We start from the raw sequence: 17456 nt of genomic DNA, 5'->3' as shown, positions 1-17456 counted from the left end.
ATTATCTGCCATATTGATTAAAGTTTTCAGAGTTGGTTGACGAGTTTAGGTTGCCTTCTTCAATCAGTACGTTGCGGTAGCCAAATTTTATGGATAAGATTTATGTATCTTGAACTGTTTTGCTGAGCTGAGAAGGTCTTTCATTCTCAGTATGGGTGGAAATGTGATGGAATTGGTGTACATTTTAATGTATTTTCAAGGAGTAGAGATATTGTTGTTTATGGCATGAGTAGTAATGGTTGTCAATGTAACACAAACATAGTGGGCATGTGGGCAGGAAAGATCAATATAAAAAATGGAAATTATGGTAATTGCAGGTGTAAACTCTCTCTCTCTCTCTCTCTCTCTCTCTCTCTCTCTCTCTCTCTCTCTCTCTCTCTCTGTGTGTGTGTGTGTGTGTGTGTGTGTGTGTGTGTGTGTGTGTGTGTGTGTGTGTGTGTGTGTGTGTGTGTGTGGCCACAAAGCCCTTGTTCTTTTTGGAGAACTTAGAAGACAAGTTTGGGGAATTGGCAGCCATTTCCAAAATAAGAAGTGGGTCAGTTTTGATCAAAATGGCATCCTCTGCCCCGTGATGGGCACAGCTCGCTTGTAACGAGCTGGGTGACATATCAGTAACTATGACTCCCCAAGAGAGTCTCGATACAGTCTCGGCAAACGAATGGTAATGAGATAGGGAGCTCTGTCTCCGGCTGATACTGATCTTCAGCCGGACATGGCTGCTTGTCCTGTTCCAGAGGTTGCCCCTCAGTCTGAAAGATCCGGGCAGTCGTAGAGAGTGGGCTTACTGGTAGTTCGGAGCTCCAACGTCAGGCGCCTAATGGGGCCCCTTAGGGATATGGCAGCAAGAGAGGGGAAGAAAACCAATGTGCACTCCGTGTGCATACCGGGGGCAGTCATTCCAGATATGGAAAGGGTCCTTCCGGATGCCATGAAAGGTACAGGGTGCACCCATCTGCAGGTGGTCGCTCATGTCAGCACCAATGATGTGTGTCGCTATGGATCAGAGGAAATCCTCTCTGGCTTCTGGCGGCTATCTGATTTGATGAAGACTGCCAGTCTCGCTAGCGGGATGAAGGCAGAGCTCACCATCTGCAGCATCGTTGACAGGACTAACTGCGAACCTTTGGTACAGAGCCGAGTGGCGGGTCTGAATCAGAGGCTGAGACGGTTCTGCGACCGTGTGGGCTGCAGATTCCTCGGTTTGCGCCATAGGGTGGTGGGGCTTCGGCTTCCGCTGGATAGGTCAGGAGTCCACTACACGCAGCAGGCGGCTACACGGGTAGCAGGGGTTGTGTGGTGTGGACTGGGTGGTTTTTTTAGGTTAGATGGCCTCGGGTGAGTACAGAAAGGGCAACAGCCTCAAAGGATGCGGGGCAAAGTCAGGACATGCGGGGACCAAGCAGCAATTGGTATTGTAATTGTAAACTGTCGAAGCTGCATTGGTAAAGTACCGGAACTTAAAGCGCTGATAGAAAGCACCGAAGCTGAAATCGTTATAGGTACGGAAAGCTGGCTGAAGCCAGAGATAAATTCTGCCGAAATTTTTAGAAAGGCACAGATGGTGTTAAGAAAGGATAGATTGCATGCAGCCGGTGTTGGCATGTTTGTCGCTGTTAATAGTAGTTTATCCTGTAGTGAAGTAGAAGTGGATAGTTCCTGTGAATTATTGTGGGTGGAGGTTACACTCAACAACCGAGCTAGGTTAATAATTGGCTCCTTTTACCGACCTCCCGACTCAACAACATTAGTGGCAGAACAACTGAGAGAAAATCTGGTATACATTTCACATAAATTTTCTCAGCATGTTATAGTCTTAGGTGAATATTTCAATTTACCAGATATAGACTAAGACACTCGGATGTTTAGGACGGGTGGTAGGGACAGAGCATCGAGTGACATTATACTGAGTGCACTATCTGAAAATTACCTCGAGCAACTAAACAGAGACCGAGCGAGGTGGCGCAGTGGTTCGACACTGGACTCGCATTCGGGAGGACGACGGTTCAATCCCGCGTCCGGCCATCCTGATTTAGGTTTTCCGTGATTTCCCTAAATCGCTTCAGGCAAATGCCGGGATGGTTCCTTTCAAAGGGCACGGCCGACTTCCTTCCCCATCCTTCCCTAATCCGATGAGACCGATGACCTCGATGTCTGGTCTCCTTCCCCAAAACAACTAACCAACTAACTAATTAAACAGAGAACCGACTCGTGGAGATAACATCTTAGACCTACTGATAACAAACAGACCTGATCTTTTCGACTCTGTAAGCGCAGAACAGGGAATCAGTGATCATAAGGCCGTTGCAGCATCCCTGAATATGGAAGTAAATAGGAATATAAAAAAAGGGAGGAAGGGTTATCTGTTTAGCAACAGTAATAGAAAGCAGATTTCAGACTACCTAACAGATCAAAATGAGAATTTCTGTTCCAACACTGACAATGTTGAGTGTTTATGGAAAAAGCTCAAGGCAATCGTAAAATACGTTGTAGACAGGTACGTGCTGAGTGAAACGGGAAAAACCCACCGTGGTTCAACAACAAAGTTAGGAAACTACTGCGAAAGCAAAGAGAGCTTCACTGCAAATTAACACGCAGCCAAAACCTCTCAGACAAACAGAAGCTAACGATGTCAAAGTTAGCGTAAGGAGGGCTATGCGTGAAGCGTTCAGTGAATTCGAAAGTAAAATTCTATGTACCGACTTGACAGAAAATCCTAGGAAGTTCTGGTCTTACGTTAAATCAGTAAGTGGCTCGAAACAGCATATTCAGACACTACGGGATGATGATGGCATTGAAACAGAGGATGACACGCGTAAAGCTGAAGTACTAAACACCTTTCTCCAAAGCTGTTTCACAGAGGAAGACCGCACTGCAGTTCCTTCCCTAAATCCTCGCACAAACAAAAAATGGCTGACATCGAAATTAGTGTCCAAGGAATATAAAAGCAACTGGAATCACTCAGCAGAGGAAAGTCCACTGGACCTGGCGGGATACCAATACGATTCTACACAGAGTATGCGAAAGAACTTGCCGCCCTTCTAACAGCCGTGTACCGCAAGTCTCTAGAGGAAGGGAAGGTTCCAAATGATTGGAAAAGAGCACAGTTAGTCCCAGTCTTCAAGAAGGGTCGTCGAGCAGATGCGAAAATCTATAGACCTATATCTCTGACGTCGATCTGTTGTGGAATTTTAGAACGTGTTTTTTGCTCGCGTATCATGTCGTTTCTGGAAACCCAGAATCTACTCTGTAGGAATCAACATGGATTCCGGAAACAGCGATCGTGTAAGATCCAACTCACTTTATTTGTTTATGAGATCCAGAAAATATTAGATACAGGCTCCCAGGTAGATGCTATTTTCCTTGACTTCCGGAAGGCGTTCGATACAGTTGCCCACTGTCGCCTGATAAACAAAGTAAGAGCCTACGGAATATCAGACCAGCTGTGTGGCTGGATTGAAGAGTTTTTTTAGCAAACAGAACACAGCATGTTGTTCTCAATGGAGAGACTTCAACAGACGTTAAAGTAACCTCTGGCGTGCCACAGGGGAGTGTTATGGGACCATTGCTTTTCACAATATATATAAATGACCTAGTAGATAGTGCCGGAAGTTCCATGCGGCTTTTCACGGATGATGCTGTACTATACAGAGAAGTTGCAGCATTAGAAAATTGTAGCAAAATGCAGGAAGATCTGCAGCGGATAGGTACTTGGTGCAGGGAGTGGCAACTGACCCTTAACATAGACAAATGTAATGTATTGCGAATACATAGAAAGGAGGATCCTTTATTGTATGATAGCGGAACAAACACTGGTAGCAGTTACTTCTGTAAAATATCTGAGAGTATGCGTGTGGAACGATTTGAAGTGGAATTATCATATACAATAAAATTAATTGTTGTTAAGGCAGGTGCCAGGTTGAGATTCATTGGGAGAGGCCTTAGAAAATGTATTCTATCAACAAAGGAGGTGGCTTACAAAACCCTTGTTCGACCTATACTTGAGTATTGCTCATCAGTGTGGGATCCATACCAGAGCGGGTTGACGGAGGAGATAGAGAAGATCCAAAGAAGAGTGGCGCGTTTCGTCACAGGGTTATTTGATAAGCGTGATAGCGTTACGGAGATGTTTAGCAAACTCAAGTGGCAGACTGTGCAAGAGAAGCGCTCTGCATCGCGGTGTAGCTTGCTGTCCAGGTTTCGAGAGGGTGCGTTTCTGGATGAGGTATCGAATATATTGCTTCCCCCTACTTATACCTCCCGAGGAGATCACGAATGTAAACATTAGAGAGATTCGAGTGCGCACGGAGGTTTTCCGGCAGTCGTTCTTCCCGCGAACCATATGCGAGTGGAACAGAAAAGGGAGGTAGTGACAGTGGCACGTAAAGTGCACTCCGCCACACACCATTGGGTGGCTTGCGGAGTATAAATGTAGATGTAGATGTTTTAATATCAATGGGGGCTACTCTGGGAAGAAGGTAGAGCTGGCAGAGGCTGCAAGTAAGATGGGGTTGGACGATTTAGCTGTTAGTGACATTCGGGTAAGGGGTGAGAAAGAAGAGGAAGTGGGAGAATACAAGGTCTACCTGTCAGGAGTCAAAGCAGGAATAGCACAATGGGGTGTAGGGCTTTACATTAGGAAAGAAATGGAACCCAGTGTAGTTGCAATAAGGTAAGTAAACGAACGACTGATGTGGATAGATTTGACAATGTCTAGCAAGAAAATTAGGATTGTGTCAATATATTCGCATTGTGAAGGGACAGATCAAGATAAACTGGATAGTTTTTATGACACACTCAGTGATGTAGTTGTTAGAGTGAAGGACAGACCAAGGAGAAGGTACCTGGATTCGGTTAAGAATGATTTTGAAGTAATAGGCTTAACATCAGAAGAGGCACTAATGTTAGCACTGAATAGGGGATCATGGAGGAATTTTATAAGGTGGACTAAGCTCCAGACTGGATGCTGAAAGGCATAATCAGTCTTAAATGATGATGATGATGATGATGATGATGATGATGATGATCCAGAGAAGCTCTCGGTCATCAAAATGAAGAAGGAAAGACAAGAGAGTCCTCCAAGGAAGAGGACGTTCCTGTGGTCCTTACACCACCAGATCCCACCTGTTCCTCTACTGTGGCTGAGGCAGAGGTTCCGATGACCCCTTAGCCTCTGATTCACAGCACATAACAGAACTTGTGTATATTGGTGCTGTAACCCCTCAACCAGTGGCAGCTGGTGACCCTAAGCCAAAAGCTGCCCCCTTGGTCCCTTCATAGCCTCACTGTACATCGACATCATTGTTCCCCAGTGAAATTGTAGTGGTTTTTCCCACCACCTGACTGAGCTACATTTTTAAGCACTTCACTTGCCTTCTGCATTGCCATTTAGCAGCAAAGTAGACCCCAGCCCTTCCTGGATACTGGGTATGATAAATAAGAATCGTGCTGCCTATAATGGTGTCAGGTAGAGGTTGCACATATGTTGTAGACCAGAGGTGAGCACAAATCGGATCAATGAGCAGCGCTCCAGTGTGGTCAGGAGAAAGAGCAGAGTTTGTACTCAGGTGGAGGTTAACCTTGTAGCTTCTTGCTCAGCTTGTTGTAACAACTGGAGAAGGGCTGCATATCATACCAGATGTAAACTTGAGGCATTGATGTGGTATCTAATGTCTCATTCTATTTAGTGCATTATATCATGATATGCTGAATAAATATGTCAATTATATTCCTTCATTAGATTATGCGTAGGAAACAAACGTATTTAGACATGTGGCAACTAAATACTCCTTTGGCTTCTACCTATAGTCATGAGAATACAGTAGGCCTACATAAAAGCTTATTTAGAGTACAGCAAAGCCATTCCTTTAGCTTCTACCTGTAGTCATGAAAATACAGTAGGCCAACATAAAAGCTTATTTGGAGTACAGCAAACCCAATGAATGACAGACTATCTCTGGGTTAAGCACTGAAATAAATGAACAAAATTTAATTCACTGTACATAAAATATAGGATTATGAGTTCTTATATATCTGAAACATCATTCAGCAGATGATGTGGAGTTTTGGGTCTCTTTTCGCTGAAGACGACTTACATTTGGTGCCCACTTGCGGTTCACAGAACTGCAGTGAGATCTTCATCAGTGTTGCTGTTTATGGAGATTTATCTATCTTCATTAGAGAGAACAGTTTTTCACACACGATATGTTGAGCCGAACATTGATAGCAGTTTGGCAATCATTTTGTGCATATTTGGGGAAATGTTTGCAAAAAATGTTCATAAAAAAGTGATAGCCTTGTTTGTTATTCATATTTAGCCTTCAATTCACAATTACTTGCAAAAGTACCCGAAAATGTCTGCAACTTATCTTGAGTTAAACTAGATTTTGGCATTGACAATTTGGGAAAATGGGCTAACTCACCTTTCAACATCTGACGCTGCCAAAGCTCCAACATTTGCTCGAATGCCGTAATCATCATCATCATCATCATCATCATCATCATCATCATCATCATCTTGGACAGTTTCCAGCCACTGGCTGGGTCTGTCGGGAACACAAGCCTCTCCATCGTGTTCTGTCTTTCCGCCATTCCCCCTCTTCCACCTTCGTCCAGTTCTCTCCGCTTCTCGTCACACATTCCTTCACTCCCTTCACCCATCTATCTCTTGGTCTTCCTCTGGGCCTCTTCCCCTCCAGTTGCAGATCAAACATCCTCTTTGGAATTCTTCCCTCATCCATTCTCTTCATGTGTCCATACCACTGCAGTCTTGATTTTTCTATCCTGTCCTGTACTGGTTCCTCCTTTAGTCTTTCCCTCACATACACATTTCGCAATCTGTCATGTCTTGTTACACTCAACCTGCTCCTCTGGAACTTCATTTCACTAGCCTGTATTCTACTTTTGTCGCTTTTGTGCATTACCCATGTCTCACTTCCGTATGCCAATATGGGGACAAAGTAGGTTCGGTATATAATTCCCTTGGATTTCTGTGGCACCTCCTTGCTCCAAATAAGCCCCCTAATGCATTTGTAGAAATGCCCTGCTTTTCTGCACCTTTCATTTATTTCCATTGCGTTTCCCCCCTTACTTTCAATCATGCTTCCCAGGTACTTGAAGTTCTCTACCACTTGTAGTTTTTCCCCTCCACAAGTTATATCCACATTTGGCCTATTCTTCTTCCTTGTTGTGACAATTATTTCACTTTTCTTTGCAGAGAAATGCATTCCATATTGTGCTGCCGTTGCCTCCCATACATCTAACTGCTCTTTCACCTCCTTCTCGCAATTTCCCAAATGCCGTAATACTGTCTGCAAAATGAATGTTAAGTGTGTTGCTTCCCTGCAACTTAATTTTTTTCATTTGGGATGTGATGTCGGTGGGAAATGCTAACTCGTTAATTCATTTAGGATTAGTGAACTCGTGGGTGGGATGCACCTTCATTTCCATGAATAAAACTATTTCATACAACAAATCAAAAAATCAATTCAACGTGTTACCCCTACTGAGCCAAAGAACATAACAAAAGTACAGAATATAATCAAATTCGCACTCTGTATTCTTCAGTAGTGCTTTAAATTGTCTGTGATTCAGTCCATGAATCTTAGAAAAATTAACTGTTCTCATTACTGTGGTCATTACATTTGCCATTGTGACTTTTTTGCGCACATGTTTTGTTAATGAGTCAAACAATGCACAGGTATGAACCTCTCTGTGTTGCACTAGTTTGCTTCTCAGATGACCGGCAAGCCCTGCTCTACGTCCGACCATGCAGGGTTCTCCACCAGTGGCAACTGAGACGAGCTGTTCCCACAGTAGACCAAACCTAGCAAATACATCTTCCATGCACTGCGATATGTCATCACCTGTCATTGTTTTATTTGAGAGGACATAATCAAGGAGTTCCTCCCTTACCACCAAGTTTGTATAAACACCTCTAATAAATATTGCCAGCTGGGCTGTGCCCACTAAGTTGGTTCTCTCATCTAATGCAGTGGTTAAAACAACAAGACATTCGAAATGACCTCCATTAATTGTTCCAAGATATCACTCGACAAACATTTGATACGACTAGTTATAGTGTGCCACGGCAGACTCAAACTCCCAAAATAATACAATAATTGTGGACACAGTGTGTCTCCTACAACTTCCAAAATCTGCTTCACAAATTCACCATCACAAAATGGTCTTGAAGGATGGGCGATCACCAAAGCTATTCTGTAACTAGCATGAACAGCCACTTCGGAAGAGGTGGCATCACATTCCTTTGTAAGAAATTAACGAATTTGTCGTTTCAAAGGAAAATTTTGTTTATTATGCACCGTAATTTATATTGTATGTAGGTAGAACAGTATAATACATACATCTACTTTAGTTCCTTCCTTGCATAGATTATTAAGAAGATTGTCATATTTCAACTTGTACACTTCCAAGTGATGTGTTCTTTAGTGACAATTTTCATGTACTTTTTTATGGCTAATATTTTACCATACATCAAACATTATGCTCCTCCTTCACTTTCAGTGAACAAGTAATCACACCCCAACTAGAGTTGAGCTATAAAATAGAATGCTGCTTTACTGCATAGCTTTGATTAGCCGTTTCAAATACACCACACACTGTACCATAACACAATATACTCAGTCAGGTACATTGCAATGGCTATGCTTACGCCTTGGATGCACATAGCCATCTGGTCTTTACAGTACAAACTATCAGATAGAGGTCAGCTGCTCTCAGCTCTGCCCACATTCATGCAGGTGGATTTGGAGCCACGGCTCTCTCACCGCCCATCTGTGTTCAAGACAGTCTACATAGTAAACTTGTGCTTCTCAATACACCTTTGGAGGCTGTGGCTGTTTGGGTAAGTGTATTTCAGGTTATCACCATCAACAGTGTTTACCTCCCTTCTGATGGTGAAGTGTCTCAGATGGTACTGTTTGCATTGGTTTCTCAGCTCCCCTCCACCTTTCCTAATCTTCAGTGATTTCAGTGCCCATAACCCTTTGTGGGGTGGAACCATGGTCACTGACAACAGTAAAGACCTCAAAAATTTACTGTCGTAACTTGACCTTACCACCTTGAGTATTGGTACTCACACGTACTTCTGTGTTGCACATGGAAACTTCTCGGCCATTGACTTTTCCATTTGCAGCCCTTGTCTTTTCCAATCCATCTACTGGAGGCTCCATGATGACCTGTGTGGTATTGACCACTTCCTGATCTTGTCCCTCCCTTGGTGTCACTCCCCTGGATGCCTGCCCAGATGGGCTCTCAACAGCACTGACTGGGATGTTTTGCCTCTGCTGTCGACTTTGGCTCCCCCCCCCCCCCCCCCCCAAGTTGACGATATCAATGAGGCAGTCCAGAATACGATTACAGCCATTCTTTCAGCACCTGATTTAGCGATTCCCTGTTCCTCAGGCCTGTCCCAATGGACAGTACCTTGGTGGTTCTCGGAAATCGCAAAGGCTATTTGGGATTGTAGGTGGGCTCTCCAACACCAAAAGTGGCACCCATAGATATTGCACCTCATTTCCTTTAAGTGGCTCTGTGCCCAGGTCCAGCACCTAATCAGAAGTCAGAAGCGGAAACAGTATGTTTCAACCATCGTACCATGTACTATTCATCCTCAGGTTTGGGCTAAGATCAGATGTCTAAGAATACCGGACACCTGCAGGTGTACATGGTACTTTACCTTGAGTGGCACTGTCTACTTTGACCCAGATGCTGGTGCTGAACATTTTGCTCTGCACTATGCTCAAGCCTCGGCTTCTAAGAATTATTAACCTGCCTTTCATGTCCCAAAACGGCAGTGCCATCTGGAGCCATATAATGCTCCATTTAGTGTGTGGGAATTCATCAGTATCCTAGCCCACTGTCCTTATACAGCTCCAGGCCCAGACCGTATCCACAGCCAAATGATCAAGCAACTACCAGTGGATTGTGTCATGCTCTTGCCATCATTAACCACATATGGAATGAGGGTGAGTTTTCATCACAATGGTGAGAAAGCATCATTGTGCCAGCACTAAAACTGGGTAAGCACCCTCAAGAGATGGACAGTTATCGGCCAATAAGTCTCACCAACGTTCTCTGTAAGTTGCGTGAACACATGGTGAGCTGGCGGCTATCTTGGCTGCTTGAGTCTCAGGGTCTTCTGGTTCTGCCCCAGGATGGTATCTGCCAAGGACATTCCACTACTGATAATTCAGTTTAGCTGGAGTCTGCATCCTAACAGCTTTTGCATGGACGTAAACACCTTATAGCTGTCTTCTTCAACCTGCAAAAGGCTTATGACACCACATGGCGACACTACATTCTTGCTACCATATGTAAGTGGGGTCCCTACGGTTCACTCTAGATTTTTATCCAGAAGTGCCTGGCACACCGTATGTTTAGGATTCGAGTTGGTGCTTCGCACAGTACCTCCAAATCCAAGAGAATGGGGTCCCGCAGGGCTCTGTATTGAGTACCCCTCTCCCTCCGGTAGCTGTCAATGGTCTAGCAGCACTTGAGGTGTTGTCAGTATCACCTTTCTTGTCTGCTGATGACTTTTGCCTCTACTGTTGCTCCTCTAGGGTGGGTGTCGCTGGACATTAACTACAAGACGCCATACGAAAGGTGCAGATATGGTCTATCACCCTTGGCTTTTAATTTTTAACCGCCAAGACTCATGTCATTTACTTCTGTTGATGTCATACCATTCACCCACAACCAGAACTGTACCACGACGACCAACTACTTAATGTTGTGGAGAACTATTGCTTTTTCGGACTAGTCTTAGATTCTGTGGACAATGATTCCCCTTCTTCACCAGCTTGAGGTAAAGTGCTGACTGCACCTTAATACACATTGCTGCCTAAGTAACATCAGGTTGAGTACAGATCGCACTACCCTTCTGCAGCTTTACAAAGCCCTGATACAATCCCGCCTCAATTATGAGGTCTGACATATTGTTCAGCATCACTTAGTGTTGTGGATTCTGGATCTGCTTCAGGGTTCGACCTAGAACAGGAACCATTTGAATGTGTCCTGTGAACAGCTTACTTGTGGAGGCTGGGATCCCTCCATTGTGGATCAAACGCCAACAGCAGCTTGTCAGTACTGTCTCCTCTTTCTGAACATTGTAATCCATCATCCGCAATAGGGGTCCCGATCAGGGATTATGATTGCAATTTGCATCCAGTCCATCCTCTCTGAACTCCAGAGGTTTACTCTTCCTCCTCTCCTCTGGACCCACTCTTGTACACCTCTGTGGTGTGTCCCATGGCCACAGTTTCGTCTTGACCTGTCACAAGGTCCAAATGACTCAGCTCATCCTGAGGCCCTCCGCCGCCAATTTTTCTCCATGAATAGCATATATCCAGGAGACTGAACTAGCTGATAGCTTGACCAAACTGGCTGCCAGTAAACACACTCCTGAGATTGGTGTTCCGGAAACAGACCTCCAGTCCCTTGAAGGGAGGGCTGCTTAACCATATTGGCCCATTGAGGGGTTGGTGAAAACACTGTTGCCTTTGCCGCTCAGACTGGGCTGCAGGTGTCTGGGCTAGGTGGTCCATGATCCAGCCTGGTCCTCACCCTACCTGCTCTTTCTGCTGCTAGTCTTTCCAAGGCGAACTGAGAGTAGAACACCTTTGGTAAGTGGCAGGGGCTGGGAGATGTATGTCCCCTCTTTGCACTTGCCTTCAGGGGCTTCCGGCTGCCCCTCGATGGGGCACCTTGCTTACCTTTCTTTCTCTGTCTCTCTATTGTTGTGTCCCTTACTTTAGCTTCACTGACATCAGTAGAGCTCGGGGTTCTGTTCCCCTGGGTTTTGCATGGTAGCCTTTCTGATCTACAGTCATATTGACCTGTCAGTTCGAGGACAAAGGGACTGATGACCTAGTAATTTCATCCCTTTAACCAACCAACCCACCAAATCGGACTAACAGGGATATTGAAGGTATACAAAGAAGGCAACAACAAGTGTTTGCGGGTTTCTTAGACGCAAGGGAGGAGTCAGCTACATGAAGATAACACATTCTAACCCATGAAACCTTATGTAAGTTTTTAGAACCAGCTGAAAGTGATGAATCTAGGAATAAATTACAACCCCTTATACATTGCCCCTATAGGGATCGCAAAGACAAGGTTAGATTAATTGTAGCACACACTGAGGCATTTGAGGACTCAGTTCTACCCACAATCCATATGTGAATGGAGTGGGAGAAAGCTCTAATAACTGGTACCATGGGACATACCCTCTATCATGCACTTCAGAGTGGTTTGCAGATTTTAGATATTGATGCACTTAATTGTTGACAACAGCAACACAGGATGATTCTTATTTTATTTAACCTCAGTAAGAACATTACCTTTCATGCGTAATAAATAATCCTTGAAAACAATTAATGATTGAAAGTGGTTCTTAATAAAGAGTTATTGTATCAGTGGGTGCTGACAGCTTTGAAATGAATTTTTTCAAATATTGACAAGATGTGGGGCACCGCATGCACAAAATGAAATTTTTGTATGTACTTCGTTGTAGGGTAATTCAGTTTTGTTAACATTATTTGGGGAAAACTACATGATTTTCTCATTTAACAGCAGAACTATATAATTCCCATTAATTATGTTGTTTTTCTGAAATTTCAGGTCACAGTTGAAAGTATACAGAAACAGGAAGATGATTCATTGTTAAAATGTTTCATTGATATGAGTGAATCTTCCCCAAAATTTTTACGACCCCAACTGGACAGCCTGTTATGTGTTTGCATGAAGGTAAGATATCAAATACAAAGATCATTCAATATGCTTACTTCAGTTGCAGCAATATTACATTTAACACAGATGACTAGGTATAATACTGTAGAATTTTATTCCTTTTAATGTTTGTAGCTTTCGCTGCTGAAGCAGGAGCAGATGTCCAGAATAGGATATTTTTGATAGTTCCTTCTTCCTGTCTCCCAGGTGGCTCAAAACATTTGTGAACATTTGAATGATTGCAATGAAGTACTCAGTCAGTGCAGCATTTATTAACCCATGCTGCATTAATGTCGTGAAAACTTCCACCCCCTCTGCTCTCCAGGTTCTCTCTGGCTGTAGTTCCCTCATGACTCATAACCGATAATGGCTTCTTTGTTTCATACTGAGCTTGCCAAATGACTAAATTTTGTCACACACAAACCTATCTTATAACAATTTCCAGCTAATCAGATATGGTCCCTCAGATCCACACTGCAAACCAGCATCACTGCTTGCCCTGGTGATACGATGTGACTGAAAGAGGTACAGGCAATAGGCTCTTGAACAATCCATGTTCAACTCCAGAAACCCACCCAGACATTCATAACAAAAATGAAGGAATTATAACTCAGAGGGACAGATGGATCTGGGGCCATTGGGGTTGCTGAATCCGTCTAACCCTTTGATTTCTTCTTTAGTAATCGCAATGGCCCCAGATCGTCCAACATTTAGAGGTATACAGATTGGCAACAGTCCTTCACAATAAGCAGAATTGACTCACATTTAATTATGAAACAAATTTTTGTGTCTTCCGGTCCCTCTTCCCCTTGTAAAAATGCACACAGTGTCCAACAGAACTGCAACAGCTATTCCAGTCACCTTGCTTAACTTAACCCTACACTCTCTAATAACACTACTAATCAGTTGTATATCATTACAGAAAACCTTATTCCCAGATAGCTATTCACTTTGAGACATTACAAAGTCTCTTGAGAAAATCAAGGATATCCTTGGGGAGCATTGGGTGAGGTTTGTAAGCCCATTGGACCCCACCTCCCGTAAGAGCACATTGTTTGCTTTGGAGTGTTGTAGTGTTATCAAGCAGTCATGTGGCCCCACCTGCCATACCACTGATGTAATTCATGAAAGTCAAGTGCTGTGTATTTTAATTGCATGGGATCAGCACAGAAAGATAGGTTGATGTGGAGATGGCAGAATAGTCTAAAGAAGCAATGTGCTCAGTTGTGTCCAAGACTACAACGTGAACGAAGTTCCCAATTTATTGGTGTATCATCGCAGACTGTGCCATGTGTCAATAAGGAACAGTGTACCAATTGCAGCCATGTAACACAGTGCAAGAGCCGTGATCATAAAAGGCTGCTAAAATGACTCGGACGGAAAGCGAGTGTCACACCTTGTCATTGACAATCAGTTTTTAACACAAAAGGAATTGACAAACTGCCTATTGGCTTCTGTCTCGGGTTCTTCGGCCGACGTTCATATAATGATTTTTCTGACGTTTCGCCAGCACGAGTGGCTGGCATTGTCAAAGCTTCACCCTCCATTGCCAGTGGTGAACTGGAGCCGAGCTCGCGGGCGCAGACTATATGTACCTGGCGCGCCAACGTCCGAGGGCTTCTCTGCGGTCATTTCCGGTGCGGTTCTCCTCTTGCTACCTGCGACGGTCGTTTGCTGCAGTATGGGAAGCCAAGATCTGTTTACCTTAAGGCTTTCCTCTTTCTTGTTCAAACTGTTCGCGTGTTTTTGTATTTCTACAGCTTCTCTGAACAAGCGCGTGTGATAGTGCTTCTCTACAGCCAGAACTTCTGTGTCGGCGAATTTTATTACTTGGTCGGTCTCATTCAGTGCGTGCTCTGCCACGGCCAATTTTTCCACCTGCCCCAACCTGCAATGTCGCTTATGCTCTTTGATCCTGGTGTTGATGGATCGTCCAGTCATTCCGACATAAACTTTTCCGCATGTGCTTGGTATACAGTATATTCCCGACATTGCAGGTGGGTCTCTTTTCTCCTTCGCCATCTAAGACACTCTTTGATCTTCCTTGTTGGTTTGAAAATCGTCTTTACGCCATGTTTGCGCAATATACGGCCGATTCTGTCCGTCACTCTGGGAATGTATGGCAGAAGGGCCGTACCCGACATTTCTTTTTCTGGTTCCTTACTTCGCCGAGTGTTTGGCTCTGTTACACTTCTAATATAATTTGTGGAGTACCCATTGCTCCTCAGGACAGTTTCCAGGAGTTGCATTTCTCGTTTGAGGTGTTGCAGGACAAATATGTGAGCCGCAATCTTTGTTGGCTGTTGGTACACCTACAGAAAAATAACAATAACGCTGGGTTTGAAACTGCATTACACCAACAATATTGTGCTTCTCACATCGTCACTCGTAAAATTCTTACAACATTTAAGCTGAGATATAGAAGCGGATGTAAAAGTAGTCTACAGCATGCAGTATGATGTGGAATAAGTGATTCCAACTACATTTGAAACAAGCAAATTTTATTATCTGGAACTACTGTACAGAATTTGCAATAACTACAATTCTCAACAAAACATATGACAAATACAACAAAATTATCACCATTAATTTAATTATTTTTGGTTCGCTGTAGATATGATAAAGTTCATATCCGGCACAAACTGACAGCACATGGATAAACGTAGTCAGTTTCTCGTATTTTCGTCACTCAGATTGCCACGTAATCGTGACTTATTTAGTTTCATAGGCAAAAAAAACCTTTCGCACACGTATGTCGATCCAAACGTTGATATAACTTTTGCAGCCTCATTGTGGAGACAGGCAAACTCTCCCCGAGGAAAACCTTCGTAAAAAAAGTTGTCCTTTAAACGGGAATTACACTGGAGATCGATCAATTCCATTTGCAAATGTACTGGGGCACTTTCAACTGAAACGGCAAAGGGTCTAGAAAATAGTTTAAGGACAGATGTCAGACTGGCAATGTCCTGAAAACGTTTACAAAATTGTGCCTGTAGTTCCTCCAACACAGAAACGTATTCGTCAGAAGTTGCGTTTTCTCAAATGGGCTGTATTCTTTGTCATGAGTTGTTCCTTCCCCAATGTGAGTTTCTTATTAAATGCATCCACTTTTTTCATCAGATCAGAAATAAGCTGCTTCTTACCTTGCAAAGTCTTATTGAGAGCGTTCAAGTGTGCAGTCAGATCAACTGAAAAGGCGAAGTCTGCAATCCATTTTGGATCTTCTAATTTTGTTTCTGCCTTTCCTTTTTTCTTCAGGAGCTCAACAATAGCGAGTCTTAAATTGAAAAATCTCCTGAGGCATGACCCTCAACTTAACCAATGTATTTCCCAGTGGTAAATATCATCTCCGTACTCTTCGTTCAGTTTCATGAGAAACTGTTTAAACTGACGGTGTACTTAGCCATGCGTTCAAAAAATTTACTTTGGTGACTACCAACTTCATCACGTGCTCCAAATTTGCATATTTAGCACAAAGAGTTTCTTGGTGTACAAAACAATGATTCCGTACATATCTTACGTCGATCGTCCTAGTTTTTTATGCAACAATGCTACAAGCCTATTTTGAGCCCTCGAATTGCTGGCGCTCCATCTGTGGTGACTGAAACATAACATTTTCCACTTCAGGTCAACGGCTTCAGCTGCCTCTTCAACTGCTTATAGTGAGTCGGTAACCCTCGTTGTGTCTTTCATTGGTACTAAATCTTAACAGTTCTTCTGTCACGTGCAAATTTGTGTCGACTCCACGAACATAAATAGGTAGTTGTGCTGTATCCAAAATGTCTGTCGACTCGTCCAAAGCAATCGAGAATGCAATAAACTTGCAGGCACTATCAATTAACTGCCTGTAGACATCCGCTATTGTCTGTCTGGAAAGACTAATTTCACTAAACTACTTTACTTCCAGTGGCGTCAAGAGTTCCAAACAAAAATTGAGTGAACTCTAAATTCGAATTCTAACGACAAATATGTAGGAATACAAACATGAGAAACACAAAGATTTGTAAGGGGTACTCATGTTCGGTCCGTCTCGCTGCATAACACTATGTCTTCTTAATTCCGCCAACTCGTTTGATCTATCAGCCCCAACTAAATCATTAAGTTCTTTGTGTGCGGTGTTATAATGCTGTTCTATTGCAAATTTGTGGTGCCCGGTGAGTATGCGACTGCGTAATAGACATTGAGAATTTTCATCTTCTCTTCGAAAAAATATTGCAATTCCCATTCAGCTCTGAAGGCTCGTGGCGTTGTGTCACTACCCCGCCCGCCACTTCGTGAATGTGTGTTCCATTGCAACAACCACTGTACAGTACTTATAAACTTCCTACGAATCACTAAGAAATAGCGAGGAAGAAACATGGCTGCCAAGACGAATCAACTAACTCACCCTATGCCGGATGAAAAGATGTCGCATCGCACAGCTAGTCTAATGTCGCGCCGTGTCGAGCAGTGCCGCGAAAGACTGAGGAAAGCCGAGTAGTGGCGAGGCGGACCAAGCCCTGGACGGCACGCGTGCAGCACATCTGTACATGCGTGCAGTTTGGCATGCCGTGGCCGTCACTGATCTAGTGCCACATCTTATCAATAAAATAATCGGGAAAATGATCTACGGAACACGACATAACTAAAACTAAACTAAAAACTAAAGCTAGTTACTACACTGCATAAAATTAAGTAGAACGTTAGTGTGTTTGCAGAGGTAAAAAAACACA

The 17456-nt window shown here is 43.6% G+C and overlaps 1 protein-coding gene across 1 annotated transcript in view; it reads left to right on the top strand.

The window, feature by feature from the left end:
• Positions 1-17456, top strand: part of LOC124589517 (importin-5) — a 169004-nt gene that overhangs the window by 24361 nt on the left and 127187 nt on the right. Inside the window, exon 6 of the mRNA XM_047131559.1 lies at positions 12637-12762. Coding sequence (XP_046987515.1) covers positions 12637-12762 — 126 coding nt within the window. The remainder of the gene's footprint in view (positions 1-12636; positions 12763-17456) is intronic.

This window comes from Schistocerca americana, chromosome 2 (assembly GCF_021461395.2).
Source record: "Schistocerca americana isolate TAMUIC-IGC-003095 chromosome 2, iqSchAmer2.1, whole genome shotgun sequence".
Taxonomy (NCBI): domain Eukaryota; kingdom Metazoa; phylum Arthropoda; class Insecta; order Orthoptera; family Acrididae; genus Schistocerca; species Schistocerca americana.
Note: the sequence above shows the minus strand (reverse complement) of the source record. Positions and strands in the feature narration are given on the sequence as shown.